Source organism: Lithobates pipiens, unplaced genomic scaffold, assembly GCF_037356315.1.
Source record: "Lithobates pipiens isolate NorthernLeopardFrog02 unplaced genomic scaffold, aLitPip1_a1.2 Scaffold_8, whole genome shotgun sequence".
Lineage (NCBI taxonomy): Eukaryota > Metazoa > Chordata > Amphibia > Anura > Ranidae > Lithobates > Lithobates pipiens.
Genome location: NW_027507903.1, coordinates 578,282,402 through 578,299,435, shown reverse-complemented (window position 1 = coordinate 578,299,435; position 17,034 = coordinate 578,282,402). Strand labels below are relative to the sequence as shown.

The window sequence follows — 17,034 nt, the reverse complement described above, 5'->3', positions numbered from 1 at the left end:
AGTTTTTGTGTAATCAAACAATATATTGTTTGATTACAACACACACGCATATTACAACCCTATCAAACAATAAAACGATCTGTTTCAGCTTTTTCTCCCTGTTGGAAGTTGCTGTGTGTGATTTTTGTGTTGCTGGAAAGGTAATGCATTTCTGTTCTGCATTTGTATGTTTCAGAGCCCAGTGGAGGTGCTGAGAGATAAAGATTGTCCAGCCATGATCACTCCAAGCAAACCATGTGAGTACTGATAACAAGCTTTGGAGGTTGACAACAAATGAACTGAAATCTCAGGCGGAGCTGTCAGCCCTTCTTGTCTATCCTAGGCTGGACTACAGAGCATGACTTATTTTTTTCGCCTCTGCAATATAAGGGAGAGTTGTTCTGTGGTCCAGCAGAAGATAAAACGGACATATCTTACAACATGGGTGCTCAACCTGTGGCCATCCAGCTGTTGAGCAAGTCCCATGGTGCATTGCAAGCCACTAAGCATCCATGTCTTACAACCGCCTGGGATTTCAGTGCACACTGGACTTCTGGCAGATCAATGGGTATCTTTCTTTATGTACAGCATTTTTTAGGAGACAACATGGGGAAATGTACATGTATTGCAGAGACTGCAGCAAAAGAGAAACCTAGAAAGTACAGTAACCTATAGCATGGCAGCCCATTGATCACTTATTTTTAGTACTAAAATAAAATTTAAAAAAGTGCTTATTTGTTTTGTGTGTTTTTATTTTTTTGATAGTGGCTGGGAGGGATAACCCTTAATTCCAATACTGTGCCACTCTCTGGTTTGGAGGTACAGACAACATGTCTCGCATAGCTCCCCCTGGGTGGTGTCATCCTGTGATGGGAAGGACATACTCCATGCCTCATAGCTCCTCCTGCATGATGTCACCCTGTGGTGGGAAGGACATACTGCATGCCACATAGCTTCTCATGGGTGTTGACACCCTGCAATTGGGAGGATGATGCCACGTCGCGTAGCTCCTCCTGGGGGGTGTCACCCTGTGGTGGAAGGCACAGACTCCATGTTGCATAACTCCTCCTGGGTGGTGTCACCCCGTTGTGGGAGGAACAGACTCCATGTCACATAGCTCCTCATGGGTGGTGTCATCCTGTGGTTGGGAGGAAGATACCATGTCACATAGCTTCTCCTGGGTGGTGTCACCCTCTAGTTGGAAGGAGAGACTTCATGTCACTTGGCTTCCTCCTGGTAAGGACACTTTTTTTTTTTTTTTTTTTTTTTTTTATGTTTGAATGTTTTCTAAGAATGAAACTGAAGTTTAAAGTTGATGTAGTATGCACTAATATATATGCATAATGTATTGTGTTTGGTTCCGCAGTCACCAGAAGGTGCTTCCCAGCTATTAATATTAAGAAAGGAGTGGTTACTGTTGGCAATGAAACAACATTTGATGATGGAATAGGCCAAAAACGCAATGTGTCGGACCTGGTGGAAGGAGCCAAGTGAGTACAGAGCCCTAATGGTCTAAACACCCAGGTTCTGTCCTGGCACTCATCTTTTGTCTCCTCACAATGCTTTCTGCGTGTGTAAATCTTTCATAACAAAATGATTCGTCCCCAAGAACACTACAGTTTCTCCTTTTTCTGCTTGCGTATGACTTCTCTATGAATGAGTTATAGGCTCAAAAAAATAGAACATCTCCTGTATTCTTTAACATTTTCAGGGTTAGTGCTACAGATTTATGAATCTTTGTTAGGCTTTGTTCTGCACTGTCGTTGCTCAAAACAAGTTGATTCATGTATGGCAGACCGATGTTAATTATTAGAGCGAAGCAATGCAAGTGACAGATGGTGTAAGTATCGTCAGTACTACGCCTCCGAACATATCTCGGATATTTTTTAGTTTTTTGTTTTTTTTTTGTCAGCCAAACCCAAACAAAAATGGATTTCATTTTAGATTTTTATTGTCTCTCCACCACCAAAAAAAAAAAAAAAATTGTTGGAGTTTGGATTTTAAAAGTATACTGAAGTTTGGTGGCTCTGGACAAGAGAAGTTGGAGCAGACGGGGTGGCACCAAGCATAAAAATTTACAAATTGTGGTAATTTGTTTCCTGATTTTGAGCCCCACTTCTGAACATTGTGGCTAAATTTTGGCACAAGATCTAGGGCTGACGGGAATATTGAGAGGCGTTTGACTCATTATAGTTCAGTAAATGTAAAAATATTTCTCTGTTTATACAGTTTAAAAGTTAGCCGTGAATATAAAGCAGCAGCATGTCTTCAATAATGCATTCTAACATTACTTTATACTAAATATAACTGCATGACAAAATGGACGGAGATTGTATAAAAGGGATTATTATTCATGTGTGTCCTATTTTGATGTTGCAATACAACCCTGATCTTTACCTATATTACATTGTGTGTTCATAATTGATGATCTGTTTTATACAGGAAAGCCAATGTGGTGCTGGAGGCCCGGCAGGTGGCTATGAAGATCTTTGAGGATTACACTGTGTCCTGGTACTGGATAATCATGTAAGAACACTTTTACCTTCTCAGAATATGTAAGTAATTATGGAATAGTACACTTAAATCACGATACAGGCTTATTTATGGACTAGTACAAGTCAATGTCACTGTACTATATGTGCAATATAGCTTGTAACTACTCCTGGATGAAGTGAACTTTTAATCTTCAACATTTAACTTTGGCATTTATCCTACATTTTTATATTGCCCAATATTTGGATATCTATACATAGGAGGATTCAACAAAATCTGCAATGAGACAATATGGGGCTGTTACCGTGCTTTGCGATGCATTAATCGAAAGCAATCATGCAGCAAGAGAAGTCAGAATACCGGATCGGCATACTACTTCTGAGATAGTTACTCCAAGTATGAAAAATGCAAGTAGCATTTTGAAAGGGAGAATTCAGCAATGGCAGCCTACATAATACATACTTCCAGGTTAACTGTAAGGATGAATCGAGCAGATACATAAATGCATAGATATGAAAATCTGTGTTGTGGCATCATTACGTTTTTATATTTTGGTCTAAGTACCTGAATCTCAGCGGTTTGCAACCTCATGTACAACAGGGCTCAAGACAGGGAGAGGGAGAAACCACACAAGAAGCTATTTGGGTTTTCTACAGTGCTCATTTGCTAACAAGTACATACTGACAAAAGGAGACCAGAGAGATAAGCTCATCAGTCTGCTGCTTCTCCTTTCACTGTCCAGTCAGTTTTTCAGGTGCCAGGTCTCTGACTGGCCAACAGGACATAACTCCCTCAAATGCAGATGGGCGTTCATTCCAGTGCTGAAAATATACATTGAGCTGTACATGTGCAGTTCCGTGTACTTTCTAAAGCGGATTGCAAACAGGCAGGTAAGTTTATTGCAGAAAAGACATAGCATGTCTCTTCTGCAATAGAGAGCCTGTATGGCCAGGTTTAGGCCCAGGTACTGCATCCTGGAAGGAGAGAAGTCACATGCTCACCCATACTTAGAAATGCCAAGTATTGCCCAAAGAGGAACAGAGCTGCTAAGGAATGCATGAAGGAGGATGGGAGTGAGTGGAGGTCCTTTTTTTTTTTTTTTTACAAATAACAAATACAAACTGCAAAGGATTCAAAAAGACTCTATGCGCTTTACAAAAGCATAGCAGAAGTTACTTCCTTTCAGACAGAGTTTTTCTCTGATCGACTCTCTATAGGGAGCAGTCTGGAGAAAGAAAGAAAGGGATAGAGAGGGAGAAAAGGAACAGAGAAATAAGGAGAAGGGAAATGGAAACGATGGGGAGAGGGGTGGAGGAGGAGAAATGGAATCGAGAGATAGGAGGGGGTGGCTGTAGGGCAAGACATGAAATAGATAGGGATGAGGAAGAAATAGAGTAGGAAGAATGAAACCAAGTGAAAGGGGAGTAGGGGAGTACAAGAAATGGAATAGGGGGAGAATCAGGAGTGGAGGAGGAGAAATGGAACAAGGTGGGAAGGGAAATCGAAGAGGGGGAAAAGGTGAGGATGGGGGGTGGAGGTGGAGGGATGGAACGGGGTGGGGGTGGAGGTGGAGGGGTGGAAAGATGGGTGGAGGTTAGAAGTGGAAGTGGGAAAGGTTAAGAGTGGAGTGAGAACAAAGAACTCCACCTGCCGGCTGAATATAGGAATACTAAAATTGTAATGTGCAATAGTTACCGGACTACAAAAAGAAAAACATTTCATAATGTGTGTATTTTTTTGCCTTTACCGTATAAATGGATGCCCACAACCACTACACATTTCTTTGTTTCCTCTGCAGAGGTCTTATCATTGCCATGTTGATCAGTTTGATATTTGTGGTCTTGCTGAGGTTTCTGGCTGGGATTATGATATGGGTGATGATTGTCCTAGTGATTGCAGTCATGGGATATGGTGAGTATGCCCCAACCCCCATTTTTTATATTTTTTTTTCCTTTGCTACAGTGCAGTGATGTGCACGTTTTTTCCTTTTTTCATTTATTAATATAGCCTAACTGAGCTCTAAGTTAAAATTGGCTAAATGCACTTCCGAAATACATTTGGCTAAATACATTTGCATCCTGCGACAAATGAAAACAAGTCAGAACGAGGGATGTGTCACCAGCACACCAGTAAACTCAAAAATGGGGTCCAACACTTCATTGAGTGGTCACATCACTGTAAGGCCGGGTTCACACTATAGCGATGCGGGAACGCCGCGAATCCGCGGCGTTTACCCGCATCGCACACCTCCCGCCGGCAGTTCACACTGCCCTATGCGGACGGCTGGGAGTGTCAATGTTATGTTAATGACACCCCCAGATCCGTCGGCATATCGCAGTGCGATCTGCCGACTCGCACAGGAATCGGATCGCATGGTGTGAACCCCCATGCGATCCGATTCTGTTGCGGACCCAAAAAAGGGTCCCGTGCGAGTTTGCTGCGGGAGCGCTGCGAATTCAGCCATACTATCTGTATGGCTGAACTCGCATCGCTACGGAGATCGGATGTGATTTGCTGTGCGAATCACATCCGGATCTCCCCCCGCAGCGGTGTGAACCGGGCCTAAAGGATAGCGAAGTTTTGGAGCCACTAGTACTTCATCAAGCATGTGAATGTCCTGCGTAGCTCCAGAATGTCACTATCTTTTGGGTGGTGTGATTTGATCAAGCTGGAATGTTATGGAGTTTCATGGTGTATTGGTGACACCTCCCTTGTTCTGGTCTCCAGCCACTGCAGCACCCACCTACTATTTCAGACACTTTTAGGAAAGTGTTTGTTGGGAATATTGCTCTGAAACCAATAAAAGTGGCGCACATCATTTCATTCGTTTACATGATAGTGAGGCAGGTTTGAACTTGCCAAAATTTCCTTGGATCGGAGCCCGAGTAGAAAAGTCTCAATGCAATATTCCCAACGCACACGTTCCTGTAAAGATGGCTGTATTTATAAATGGGTGCTGAAGCGACCACCGGCTGGAACCATGTGTAGTCAAAGAAAGTAATGTCGCCAGCATCTCCAAAAATGGGCCCAAAACTTTAATCAGCGATCACATAATTACAGCAGAAAGCTTTCTGCTATAATTATGTGATTGCTGATAAAAGTTTTGGACCTGTTTTTGGAGATCCTGGTGACATTACTTTTTTTGGGTAGAAAAGTCTGTCTCCTGACAGCATATGGCAGACAGACCCTTGCTTTATGTGTAGAACCAGAGGACCAATATGCCCCTTCCTGAGTCAGAGCTAGTGCTCTCCATTCAGTAGGGAGCGTGAGTATGATATTTCTATACCACACTGAAGCACTGTGATGCAAACACTGGCTGTAGAGTTGAATCGGAATCGATTGTGCTGTTGATTCTTTGTGCCCGAGTTGTGTTTTATGCCCTGTAAATATAGTTGAACCAGTTATGGAGAATCTGCAGATTTTTGTCTTTTGCAGGAATATTCCACTGCTACATGGAGTATGCTCGGTTGAAGGATACAGCTGGATCGGATGTGAGCCTAAAGGACATTGGGCTTCAGACTGATTTCCGGGTCTACTTACACCTGAGGCAGACATGGCTGGCATTCAGTGAGTCTGCAGGCTATGTAATGGAAATAAGTGGGAGGTGCTGGATGTTGAAAGGAGCTGGCTGTTTGTGTACAAGCAATAGTAGTGTTTGAAGGGTCTGATGCAGTGTGTGCATCCATAGTACATTGGTGGTAGAATGGGCTGGAATTGCGTGGGTACAGGTTCTGTTGGTGGATGAGGTCCTGGCACTGTATACAGGTATGGTGGAAGTGGGTGGGGCTGGCACTGTGTGGGTACGGGTTAGGCTGGTGCTTGGGGGGGGGGGGGGGGGGAGGGGGCTGGCAGGCACTGTGAGGGTACTGGTTGGGTTTGTGGTAGGAGAACCTGGCACACTGTGTGGGTACTGGTTGGGTTGGTGGTAGGAGGGGCTGGCACTGTGTGGGTACTGGTTAGGCTGGTAAGGGGCTGGCACTGTGTGGGTACTGGTTAGGTTGGTCGTAGGAGGGGCTGGTACTGTGTGGGTAATGGTTGGGGGTAGGGACTGGCACACTGTGTGGGTACTGGTTGAGTTGGTGGTAGGAGAGGCTGGCACACTATGGGTACTGGTTTGGTTGGTGGTAGGAGGGGCTGGCACACTGTGTGTGTGTACTGGCTAGGTTAAGGGGGTGGCACTGTGTGGGTACTGGTTAGGTTGGTGGTAGGAGGGGCTGGCACTGTGCGGGTACTGGTTAGGTTGATGGTGGGGGCTGGCACGGTATTTAGTACAGGCTATGTTAGGAGAGGCTGACACACTGTGGGTACTGGTTAGGTTGGTGGCGGGGGGTTGGCATTGTGTGGGTACTGGTTAGGTTGGCGGAAGGAGGGGCTGTCACTGTGTGGGTACTGTTTAGGTTGGTGAGGGGCAGGCACTGTTTAGTACTGACTGAGTTAATAGGAGGGGCTGACATACTGTGGGTACAGATTATTTTGGTGGTAAGAGGATGGCACTCAAGGGGGGGGGGGGGGGCGAGATGGGTCCCATGTGCACAGAAAATTGTAGCGGTGGCACTATGCAGGTCCATGTAGCTGGTGCTGTTGCTGTGTGTATGTTGGGACATCTCTAATCCTGCACTTATTCTCCTCTTTGTACAGTGATTATTCTATGCATCATGGAGGTGGTTATTATTCTGATCCTCATCTTTCTCAGGAAAAGGATTATGATTGCCATTGCACTCATTAAAGAAGCCAGCAGGTGAGCAGGGTGGTTGTTGTGGCCCATTTTACATGCCTCAGGCCAGGAATGGTGCTTTTCCTGCTCTGTGTGCCAGTGTTGTACATTTAAATGGCTGTAAGAAAACCGGTAGTAATTGTGCTGATGTCCAAAAAATAGCAGCTTTATATCCACTTCTGTGCAATAATAAAGTGACTTCTTGTGCAAAAATAAAGTGACCAAGTGCATCCAAATAAGGTGACTTCTTATGCTCCCCCTCAAGTATGTGCACTCACCAGAAGCTCTCACCCCTGCAGGGGTAAAGGGCGTGTAATCAGATGCTTCACCAATCCAGATGTTCCCAAGAAGCGATGAATTCTCATAATGCGAACCAAAATGTGTATGAACCGGCATCCACATGCAATCAAAAATGGGCATCCATAGCGTAATTCCGATTTTAAAATATGTTTATTAATATATTGGACATAAAAAAAAGGGGACTGTAGTTTAAAAACAGGGCTTAAAAAGCCCTATGCCCCGCCAGCAAGAATGACTAAAAAGTGACGCTTTGAGTTCAATAAACTGTCTTATTCAAAACTGCCCTGAGAAATAACAGTTGGAATTTTAATTTGAAAATGTATATTTAGCTTATTTTTTGGAATTTTGGTAATCCCATACAAGGTAATGCTAGTCTTCTGCACTCATTGCTCCTCCTGTGAAATGTAAACTGGGAAAGTTGCCTATAAATGAGTAGTGGTAATAATAAACTAGACACCAGTTGGCATTAGAAGGTGTGAGTTTGTGTGTGTTATCCAGAAATTGTATCCTGATTCTGCTCCTTCTCTCTCCTTAGGGCGGTCGGTCATGTGATGTGTTCCCTGGTTTTCCCTCTTTTCACCTTCCTGCTGGTGTGTCTCTGTATTGCCTATTGGGCCATCACTGCAGTGTATCCTTCCTCGTCCTCATCCTCATCCCGCACCATCATCACACCCCACTCTTCACCATAACTGGTCACATCCAATGTTGAATATTTCATATGCCAGGAAAGAGATCAGGCTCCACAACCACATCTCTGGAGCTGTCACATTTTTGTGGTGCAAACTGGCCCTAAAAATGCATGCACAATGTTTTCCATGTATTTCAGTGGCTCTAGTTCACACCATGCACTCAGCGGCCTGCTGAGTGGCTGAGCCAGGTGCCGGTCCAGGGTTCTAGATCTTTCCCCAACCTGGACAGGCTCTATGATGCCACCCAACAGAACGAACTCCACTTCTGTGATCCACAGCAGAAGTACAGCCAAAGGGGCTTTGTACTTCTCCTTTAGCACTCAGAATCTGGTGCAGCTATGCATGGTAGCCAATCAGCTTCTTACGTCACCTTGTTCAATTAAGCTTTGACAATAAAGCCTGGAAGCTGATTGGTTTCTATGCAGAGGTGCACCAGATTTTGCACTCTCCAGTTTTAGTAAATCCCTGTAAACCGAAGTGGAGTTGGAATGCCTGCAGAGAAAATGCGATCAGTCATAGAGAGATGGGATTTGATTTACTAAAAACAAGTGCAGTTGTATTTTGCATGTAAATTAGGTAAAGCTTCACTTTGCAAAGAATACCCAATCATGTGCAAGGGAAAAAAAAAACAGCATTTTTGCTTGCATATGACTGGATAATGGAAGTCAGTGGAGCTTCTGCTCATTTACTTAGCCCCCGAAGCAGTCTTCGTCTCCCCCTCCGGCCGCCGACATGTCGTTCCAGAGTTAGTTCCGGGTATCGCAGCTCCGGCGCTGTGATTGGCCGGAGTGGCGATACGTTGTGCATGCGCGCGGGAGACGCTGGTAATGGCACACAGACTGATGCAGCAGCACATAAGTGCCGCTCTAGTGCGCATGTGCCAATGTCATCGGCACATACAGGGGATATCTCCTAAACCGTGTAGATTTAGGAGATTTCCTGGTTAGCTACAGGTAAGCCTTTAATATAGGCTTACCTGTAGCATAAACTTTAAAAATAGGGTTTACAACCACTTTCAGAGTGCGTGAAGACCTCCAAGAGATCATGGAGGATACCTCAACAGCAGTGGGTAAGACTCCCAAGCTAGCTGTCCGCCAGAGACCTGAACCTTCTGCCTTTCAACTAAGATTTTCATATAATTAACATGAGAGGGAAAACAAAAGGTGAGGAGAGAAAAAAAAAAAAGAGGTAGCCCAAACCAGCAAGGAATAGTTGGCTTGATAGTTGTCAGCCATGCCAAAGAGCTCTAGGCGGGACCCTTTTGGTCCTGCAGATCCTGATGAACATAGTTATCAGGTTGAAAAAAAGACGCAAGTCCATCGAGTTCAACCAAAACAAAAAAATACAATCCCATATACGCAATATTTCACCCAGAATTGATCCTGAGGAAGGCTAAACATACTCTAAATTGTTCCAGCAGGGGAAAAAAAATTCCTTCCTGACCCCCCCGAGAGGCAATCGGATGTTCCCTGGATCAACTTTACCTATAAATGTTAGTACCCAGTTATATTATGTACATTTAGGAAACAATCCAGGCCTTTTTTAAAGAAATCTACTGAGCTTGTCAGAACCACCTCTAGAGGGAGTCTATTCCACATTTCCACAGCTTTTACTGTGAAGAAACCTTTCCGTAGTAGCAGTAGAATAGAAAAAGTTTAACCGTGAATACCTTGTGTCACAAACCCTTTCCTCCCTATGGTAGAAAAAAGTTATTAGGCAATCCATCTGTTCAATGTCATTAATTTTAGACAGCCATAGAGAAATGGGAGGAGTGACGAGTTGTTTCCACAAGGCATGGAAGCCCTAGCTGCATTCACCAAATGTACCGTGAGTGAGGATTTTGTATTGTGAAAGCGGTATTCATGGGAAACTCTGCCAAGGGAGGAGCAGTAAAGCACAATCGCCATGCAGCACTAATAAGCAGGAAGCCTGCATATACCAAGTCCCTCCTTCCCCCATCCCTTTTACTTATATAATTACAATCTACACATATAAATAGAGTTCTTGAAACCATAAGAATAATTTCAGTAGGGAAATCGCATTCACATCTGTGGAGAAGGATGTACACGGGCATCTAAAATATGTTTCGTAAATGCTTTCTATGCATTCACGTTATTCCCGCTATTTTTAGCTGCGTTTTACCGGCCGGATTTGCGGCGCATTTTGGCCGCTAGTGGGGCGCTTTTACCCCCCCCCCGCTAGCCCCAGAGAAAGGGTTAAAACCGCCGGCAATACGCCGCAATAGCTGCGTTTTGCCGGCGGTATTACAGCGCTGCCCCATTGATTTCAATGGGGAGCAGCAGTGGAGGAGCGGTAAACACACCGCTCCTTCACCGCTCCAAAGAAGCTGCTGGCAGGACTTTTTTCTGACGTCCTGCCAGCGCACTGCTGTAGTGTGAAAGTCCTCGGGGCTTTCACACTACACATAATGGTGCAGCTTCTTTAGGGCGGATTGCAGGCGCTATTTCTAACACTATAGCGCCTGCAAAACGCCCTGGTGTGAAAGGGGTCTAAAGCAGAAGAGCAGGGCAAAATATTAGACTTTTAAGGTCTTCCAGGATAATCTTGAACATGGTATGAAGGTATGTATAGGCACCTCCTAGGTGCTCACATTGTAATTATATAATGTGTTTTTTATAGTGTGTATTTGTTTTGTTTTTACTAGAAAGTAATAGGCTCACTTTTAAGCTGATGACACCACTTCACATTACACCGTATGGAACTAAATTGTGAATTTTAGCAGAAAAACACAGAACTCAAATTATTTTCATCCTTAACTCGCTCACACAGATTCCTCTCCACATCTAATGAGGCCGTATACAAGATTTTTAATGAAACTCAGTGTGATTATGCCAGCAAAACATGTGACCCAGAGGTAAGTCCATCTCCCAGCAATCCGTAAAAGCCCCTGCCTGCTACTTTACCGGAGAGAGCTGATGCTGGGCAATGCCATCTGAATGACTTTGGCTGGGGATGAGTCCCTAGCAATACTCGTGAGGGAACTTAGCTCCTTCTCTCTGATGGAGCAGTTGGATTGGTGATCGTGGTGACTAGGGATGAGCTCAGGCGTGTTCGCATTGGTCCACGTGCTAAGCCTGCCAGGAAGTCGGTGCAGAGCTGCGCTAATCACAGGCAGTGAGACATTGTCCCCCGATGTGCAGCTGCAGAGATCAGGAAATGTCTCACTGCCTGTGATTAGCGCAGCGCTGCACCGACTTCCTGGCGGGCTCAGCACGTGGACCATGCGAATACGCCTGAGCTCATTCCTAGTGGTGACATTTTAAAATAGACAATTATAAATTGAACATTGATTCCTGCACTTGAACAGTTGCCAGACTGTAAAATATCTTACTAAATTACCATTCGTTGAAAAAAAGAAAAGCTAACCTAATTCTAACAGTACTGATGCAGGGAGATTGGAGGTTAATACAACTAAAGTTGCTTGTAATGCGCAAATATGTCCCCTGATCTTGTGGTCTATGGCTGAACCAAAGAACATCCAAATGCCCGTAGTTCTCCCCAACCATGATCTACCATCCCCTCTGGCCAAACTCTGTGAGGTGGGAAGTCGGCTAGAATGAACACTTCCCAACTGATCGCTGTTGCATTCCATAAGAGGTCAGCGCTAATGATGTCACTAGAAGAGCCACCTCTGCCCTCTAGGTAAGAACATGCACATAGGTTCCTGCAATGCTTATACGGTGCTTGTTTGCCAGAGGTGATCCAGGATCATTAACCACTTCTACATAAGGCACTTTTACCCCCTTCCTGCCCAGGCCAATTTTCAGCTTTCATCGCTGTCGGAATTTGACAATTGCGCGGTCATGCAAAACTAAAAAAATTTTATTTTTTATTTCTATTTTTTTTTTATTTTTTTTTATTTTTTTTTTTTAGACTGATCGAGCTTTCCTTTGGTGGTTTTCAATCACCACTGGGTTTTTATTTTTTGCTAAACAAATGAAAAAAAGAGCAAAGTGCATGAGGAAAGAAATGCAGATAACCGGCAAGTTTGCTTACATTTGATCAGTTGTGATAGGACACAGCTGATCACATGGTAAAGGGCCACTGTGATTGGCCCTTTACCACAATCTGTGATCAGCTGTATCTGAAGGACGCCTTTTCAGGGCATGAAGTGGTTAATCTAAAACCAGACTGGGGGATATTTATCAATTCTATCTCTCAGCAAGGCAAAGCTAAACCATAGCAAAGGGACAGATTTACTTTATTGCCGCATATACACGATCGGTACTTTGGTTGGAAAAAGCTCTGATGGTTTTCCCGATGGGATTTCGCTCAAGCTGTCTTGCATACACACCAAATTCCGACCGCCAAGAACGCGGTGACGTACAACACGTATGACGGGACTAGAAAAGGGAAGTTCAATACCTAGTAGCCAATAGCTTCCGTCTCGTAGTTAAATCTGAACATGCATGAGTTTTTGCACGTTGGAATTACATACACACAAGTAGAGCTGCACAATTAATCGTTAAAAAAAAACACGATCTCGATTCACTCCCCTGACTATCTCTCCCACTGAGAGTAGGCAATTCTTTCATATAAACAAGTGGAGAGATTATCTGCTCACTCAGCTGTCAAAAGAAAGCATCTGAGGCAATCTGCCAAGTTTAGAACTTGAAACATTGTAACTAACATGAATCAAGAACTAGGGAGGGAGAAAGGGATTTTGACGGTGCAGGCGTTAGCTGAATCATAACAGATGTTATTAGACTGATTATAAAATTATATAACAAATATTTATTTGGTTCAGAGTTAAAATTCATTAACAGTTGCATTAATGAAGTGTAAAAACATACGGTGGTCAATACAATATAGTGATTGTTCTCATTAAACACACATTATCTCAACATGTTTCGCAGAGATATTTGCTTCTTCAGGGGATGTGTGGATATTTCAAAAAATCAAAATACAAAATAACATAATGACAGAATATCATCATAAACATGATAAATAGGAATACATGTGCAGACTTGAGAGAGAAGAAAAAAAAAATATATATATATAATATATATTCTGAACCCACCTTCAACCACTATAAAGAGTGAATTTGTCCACCTCAACAAACACCCATAGCCATTTTTGATCGCAGGGGGCAAAAAGACTGGCCAGAAACTGTTAAATGGAAAGAATTAGTATAGTCTTTTGGAAAGCTGGGTAGGTATTAATAAATAAATGAAATAAGAGGTTGCTAAAGTAGGGCAACCCATGGGGGGTAAAAACCCTCCCAAATAAATTAATTAAATGCTTGAAGTACAAAAATACTACTGAATACTTACTTCGATCAAAGAAATTCTTAGGGTATTAATGATCGCTTATATTTTGGAAAAACTCATATACCAAAAAAACACCAACTAGGCGGAGACTGGGAAGAGAAAAAATCAAAGGGAAAACTGAAAAAATTATTTTTAAATAAATAAGTTAAAAGGGGAGAAAAAACACCCTAAATCAAGAGTGTGTAATTAGTTACAATGGAACAAACACTTACTTCTTAGATCATAGAACTTCTTGTGTAAACATATAATCTGGGCAGTCTGCCAAGCTTTCAACCATGTGTAAATGCAGGAAGTTTAACCACTTAAAGTCTAAATCTTTTTCTGACACTTCTTTCTTAAGTTAAAATCAATATTTTTTGCTAGAAAATTACTTGGAACCCCCAAACATATATAATATAATATATTATATTTAATTTTATTATATATAATTTTAGCAGAGACCCTAGGGAATAAAATGACAATTGCTGCAATATTTTATGTCACACTGTGTTTGTGTTTGCCCAGCAGTCTTTCAAATGCAATTGTTTGGGAAAAAAATACACTTCAATAAATAAAAATAAATAAAAAGAAACCGTAAAGTTAGCACAATTTTTATTTTATTTTTTGTTTGTTTTAATGCGAAAGATGATGTTACGCCGCAAAAAAATCGTGATTCTCATTTTAGCCAGAATCGTGCAGCTCTACACACAAGCGGAATTTCCGATAGAAAGTTTTTCCGTCTGAAAAATTAAGAACATGGTCTCAAATTTTTGCTGTTGGGAATTCGACCAGCTAAATTCCGATGGAGCATACACACGGTCACATTTTCCGATGAAAAGCTCTCATCGGTCTTTTGCTGGCCGGAATTCCGATGGCGTGTACGCGGCATAACAGTTCAACTTTATTTGTGCAATAGATGTGGACTTTTATAATGCTTGATAAGGGTTCTTCTGTTTTCTCTTGTATAGAAGCAGGCGTATTGAAAGCCATTGGATTACATTTTAAATGTTGATCCAGTGGATGGGGAAGATCTGATGTCAGTTAAGGTCTGAGCTTCATCTATTTTAGCCAGAAGATTATCTGTCTGGAAGCCTCAGATGGAGATGTGGGAGCAAAATCCTGCTGCTTTGTACTTCCTCTTCCTTTTTTGCTTGGACTTGAGTAATATCCTTTAAGTCATAAAGAATTTCCTTTTAAAAAAAAATCATTATTAAAGTTCTGACATTTGAACCTTTTGCCCTTTTTAAGACAATGACACAAATATGTGGAGCTCTCAGGAAAAAGTGAAGAGATTTATTTACTTTCCAATTATGAAATGGGATCTAAGCCTATAAATCTTTGATAATGAGGGGGTATAACTAACTGCTAATTATCCAGTTTTTGCTTGTGGGTATAATCACTGAAACTAATACTCACCAGGGTGACTTTTAATTGCTGTCCTAAAGTGGATGTAAACCCTCACATACCCAGTGAAGTGAACAGCCTCTGATACACAGGGATGAAACAAAATCTCCCTACATAAGTTTTACATTTGTATCTGCTGTCCTTCACCTTTTATATACTGTTTAGAAAGTGCACTTCCTGTTCCAGCAAGGGGAGGGGAGTCTTGCCATACACTTTGAGACAGCTGATTGGAAGGAAAGAAAAGACACACGCCCCCTCTCCACCTAGGCCGAGACTTGCTGTGATGTGAATTGATCAGCTGCCTGCTAATCTATTTATAGTGCCCGCCCTGACACAAATTTCAGGCTGGTTTTATCACTTGTCAGAAGTTATCAGGCTGGTAACAGAAGAATGGAGCAGGAGAAAGCCACGGGACCTGGATTTTGGAGTGAGAGAAAAGAAAGCGCTACAGATATATGTGCCCAGCTCAAATTTTATGGGGTTTACATACCACTTCCTGACTACCCGCCGTCGTAATACATCGGTACTTTGACGTAGAATACCATTGTTATGGCAGCCTATAGCTGCCATAACCCTGGTATTTTCAAAAAAAAAAAAAAAGGCAGGAGGTCCTCTTTTTATCTTAAACCTCCTGCCTTTTTTTTTTTTTTTTTAGAAAATACCAGGGTTATGGCAGCTAAGGGCTGCCATAACAATGGTATTCTACGTCAAAGTACCGATGTAGTCAGGAAGTGGTATGTAAACCCCATAAAATTTGAGCTGGGCACATATATCTGTAGCGCTTATCTTTAAAGTGGTCACCGCTGCGGAATCGCCACGAGATCACTTTTATCGGCGGCAAGAGAGGTACCCACCCCCCTCCCGCCCCGTTGCGGTCGTCTCCACCGCATACCGGAGCCATCTGCCCAGCAGCCTTAAAGGGGAACTTCTTTTTTTTTATTTTTTTATTTTTTCCATTTAAAGCAGAGGTCCACCCTAAAGTGGACCTTCCGCTCATCGGAACCCTCCCCCCCTCCGGTGCCACAATCGGCACCTTTCAGGGGGGTGCAGTTACCTGGATAATCCAGGTAACTGCACCCACTTCCGGGATAGCTCTCTGCGGAAAGGGGCGTAACTTACGCCCCTTTCTGCAAGTGCCCGTCCCTTCCCGCAAGTGCCCCGCTGCCTGCTGGGAAACGCACAGATCCCAGAGGCAGCGGGGAGCGTCCTTATTGCGCAGCGCGATTCGCGCATGCGCAGTAGGGAACCGGGAAATGAAGCCGAAAGGCTCCATTTCCTGATTCCCATACCCAAGATGGCGGCGGCAGGACCCGACAGACGACCTAGAGATCGGCTTCGGGTGCCGACATCGCGGGCGCGCTGGACAGGTAAGTGTCACTATTTTAAAAGTCAGCAGCTGCAGTATTTGTAGCTGCTGGCTTTTAAAAAAAAAAAAAAAACGCGGAGTCCCGGTGGACTCCCGCTTTAAGTGTAAATGTGAGATCTGAGGTCTTTTTGACCCTCCATCTTACATTAAAGAGGTCCTGTCATGCTTTTTTTCTATTACAAGGGATGTTTACATTCCTTGTAATAGGAATAAAAGTGGTCACTTTTTTTTTTTTTTTAAAGGGACAGTGTAAAAATAAAAAGTAAAATAAGCCACTGCGCAAATACGGTGAGACATAAAGTATTGCAATGACCTCCACTTTATTCTCTAGGGTGTCTGAAAAAATATATATGATGTTTGGGGGTTCTAAGTAATTTTATAGCAAAAAAAAAAAAACATTATTTTAACTTGTAAACAACAAGTTTGAAAACTAGGCCTGGTCCTTTAACCGGTTCCCGACCAGCGCACGCCGATGTACGTCGGCAGAATGGCACGGGCAGGCATATTGGCGTACAGGTACGTCCAATCTTCAATGCCACCCTGCCATCGTGAGCGCACCACCAGCGGCGCGCTCGCGTGCCAGTCGGGCCCCCTGTGAGTCCGGTCGCAGGTCCCGTGGACTCGATCGCCGCGGGCATACCCGCGATCGACTCACGGGGCGGCTGAATGGAGAAATGCCGTTGTAAACAGCATTTCTCCATTCTGCCTAGCAACTAGTGACGCTGATCTCTGCTCCATGTGATTGGAGCAGAGATCAGTGTTCACTAAATGAAAGCCCAACCCCCCACAGTTAGTAACACACCCCTAGGAACACTTAAC

At 43.4% G+C, this 17,034-nt stretch overlaps 1 protein-coding gene across 3 annotated transcripts in view; it reads left to right on the top strand.

Annotated features, from left to right (window-relative positions):
* The window catches only part of SLC44A2 (solute carrier family 44 member 2 (CTL2 blood group)), a 171,554-nt gene that overhangs the window by 127,845 nt on the left and 26,675 nt on the right, over window positions 1-17,034 (top strand). For all 3 annotated transcript variants that reach the window (XM_077470237.1, XM_077470238.1, XM_077470239.1), the window contains exons 7-14: window positions 176-236; window positions 1,346-1,469; window positions 2,422-2,505; window positions 4,271-4,383; window positions 5,908-6,039; window positions 7,111-7,210; window positions 8,022-8,114; window positions 10,966-11,050. In XM_077470237.1, coding sequence (XP_077326363.1) covers window positions 176-236; window positions 1,346-1,469; window positions 2,422-2,505; window positions 4,271-4,383; window positions 5,908-6,039; window positions 7,111-7,210; window positions 8,022-8,114; window positions 10,966-11,050 — 792 coding nt within the window. The remainder of the gene's footprint in view (window positions 1-175; window positions 237-1,345; window positions 1,470-2,421; window positions 2,506-4,270; window positions 4,384-5,907; window positions 6,040-7,110; window positions 7,211-8,021; window positions 8,115-10,965; window positions 11,051-17,034) is intronic.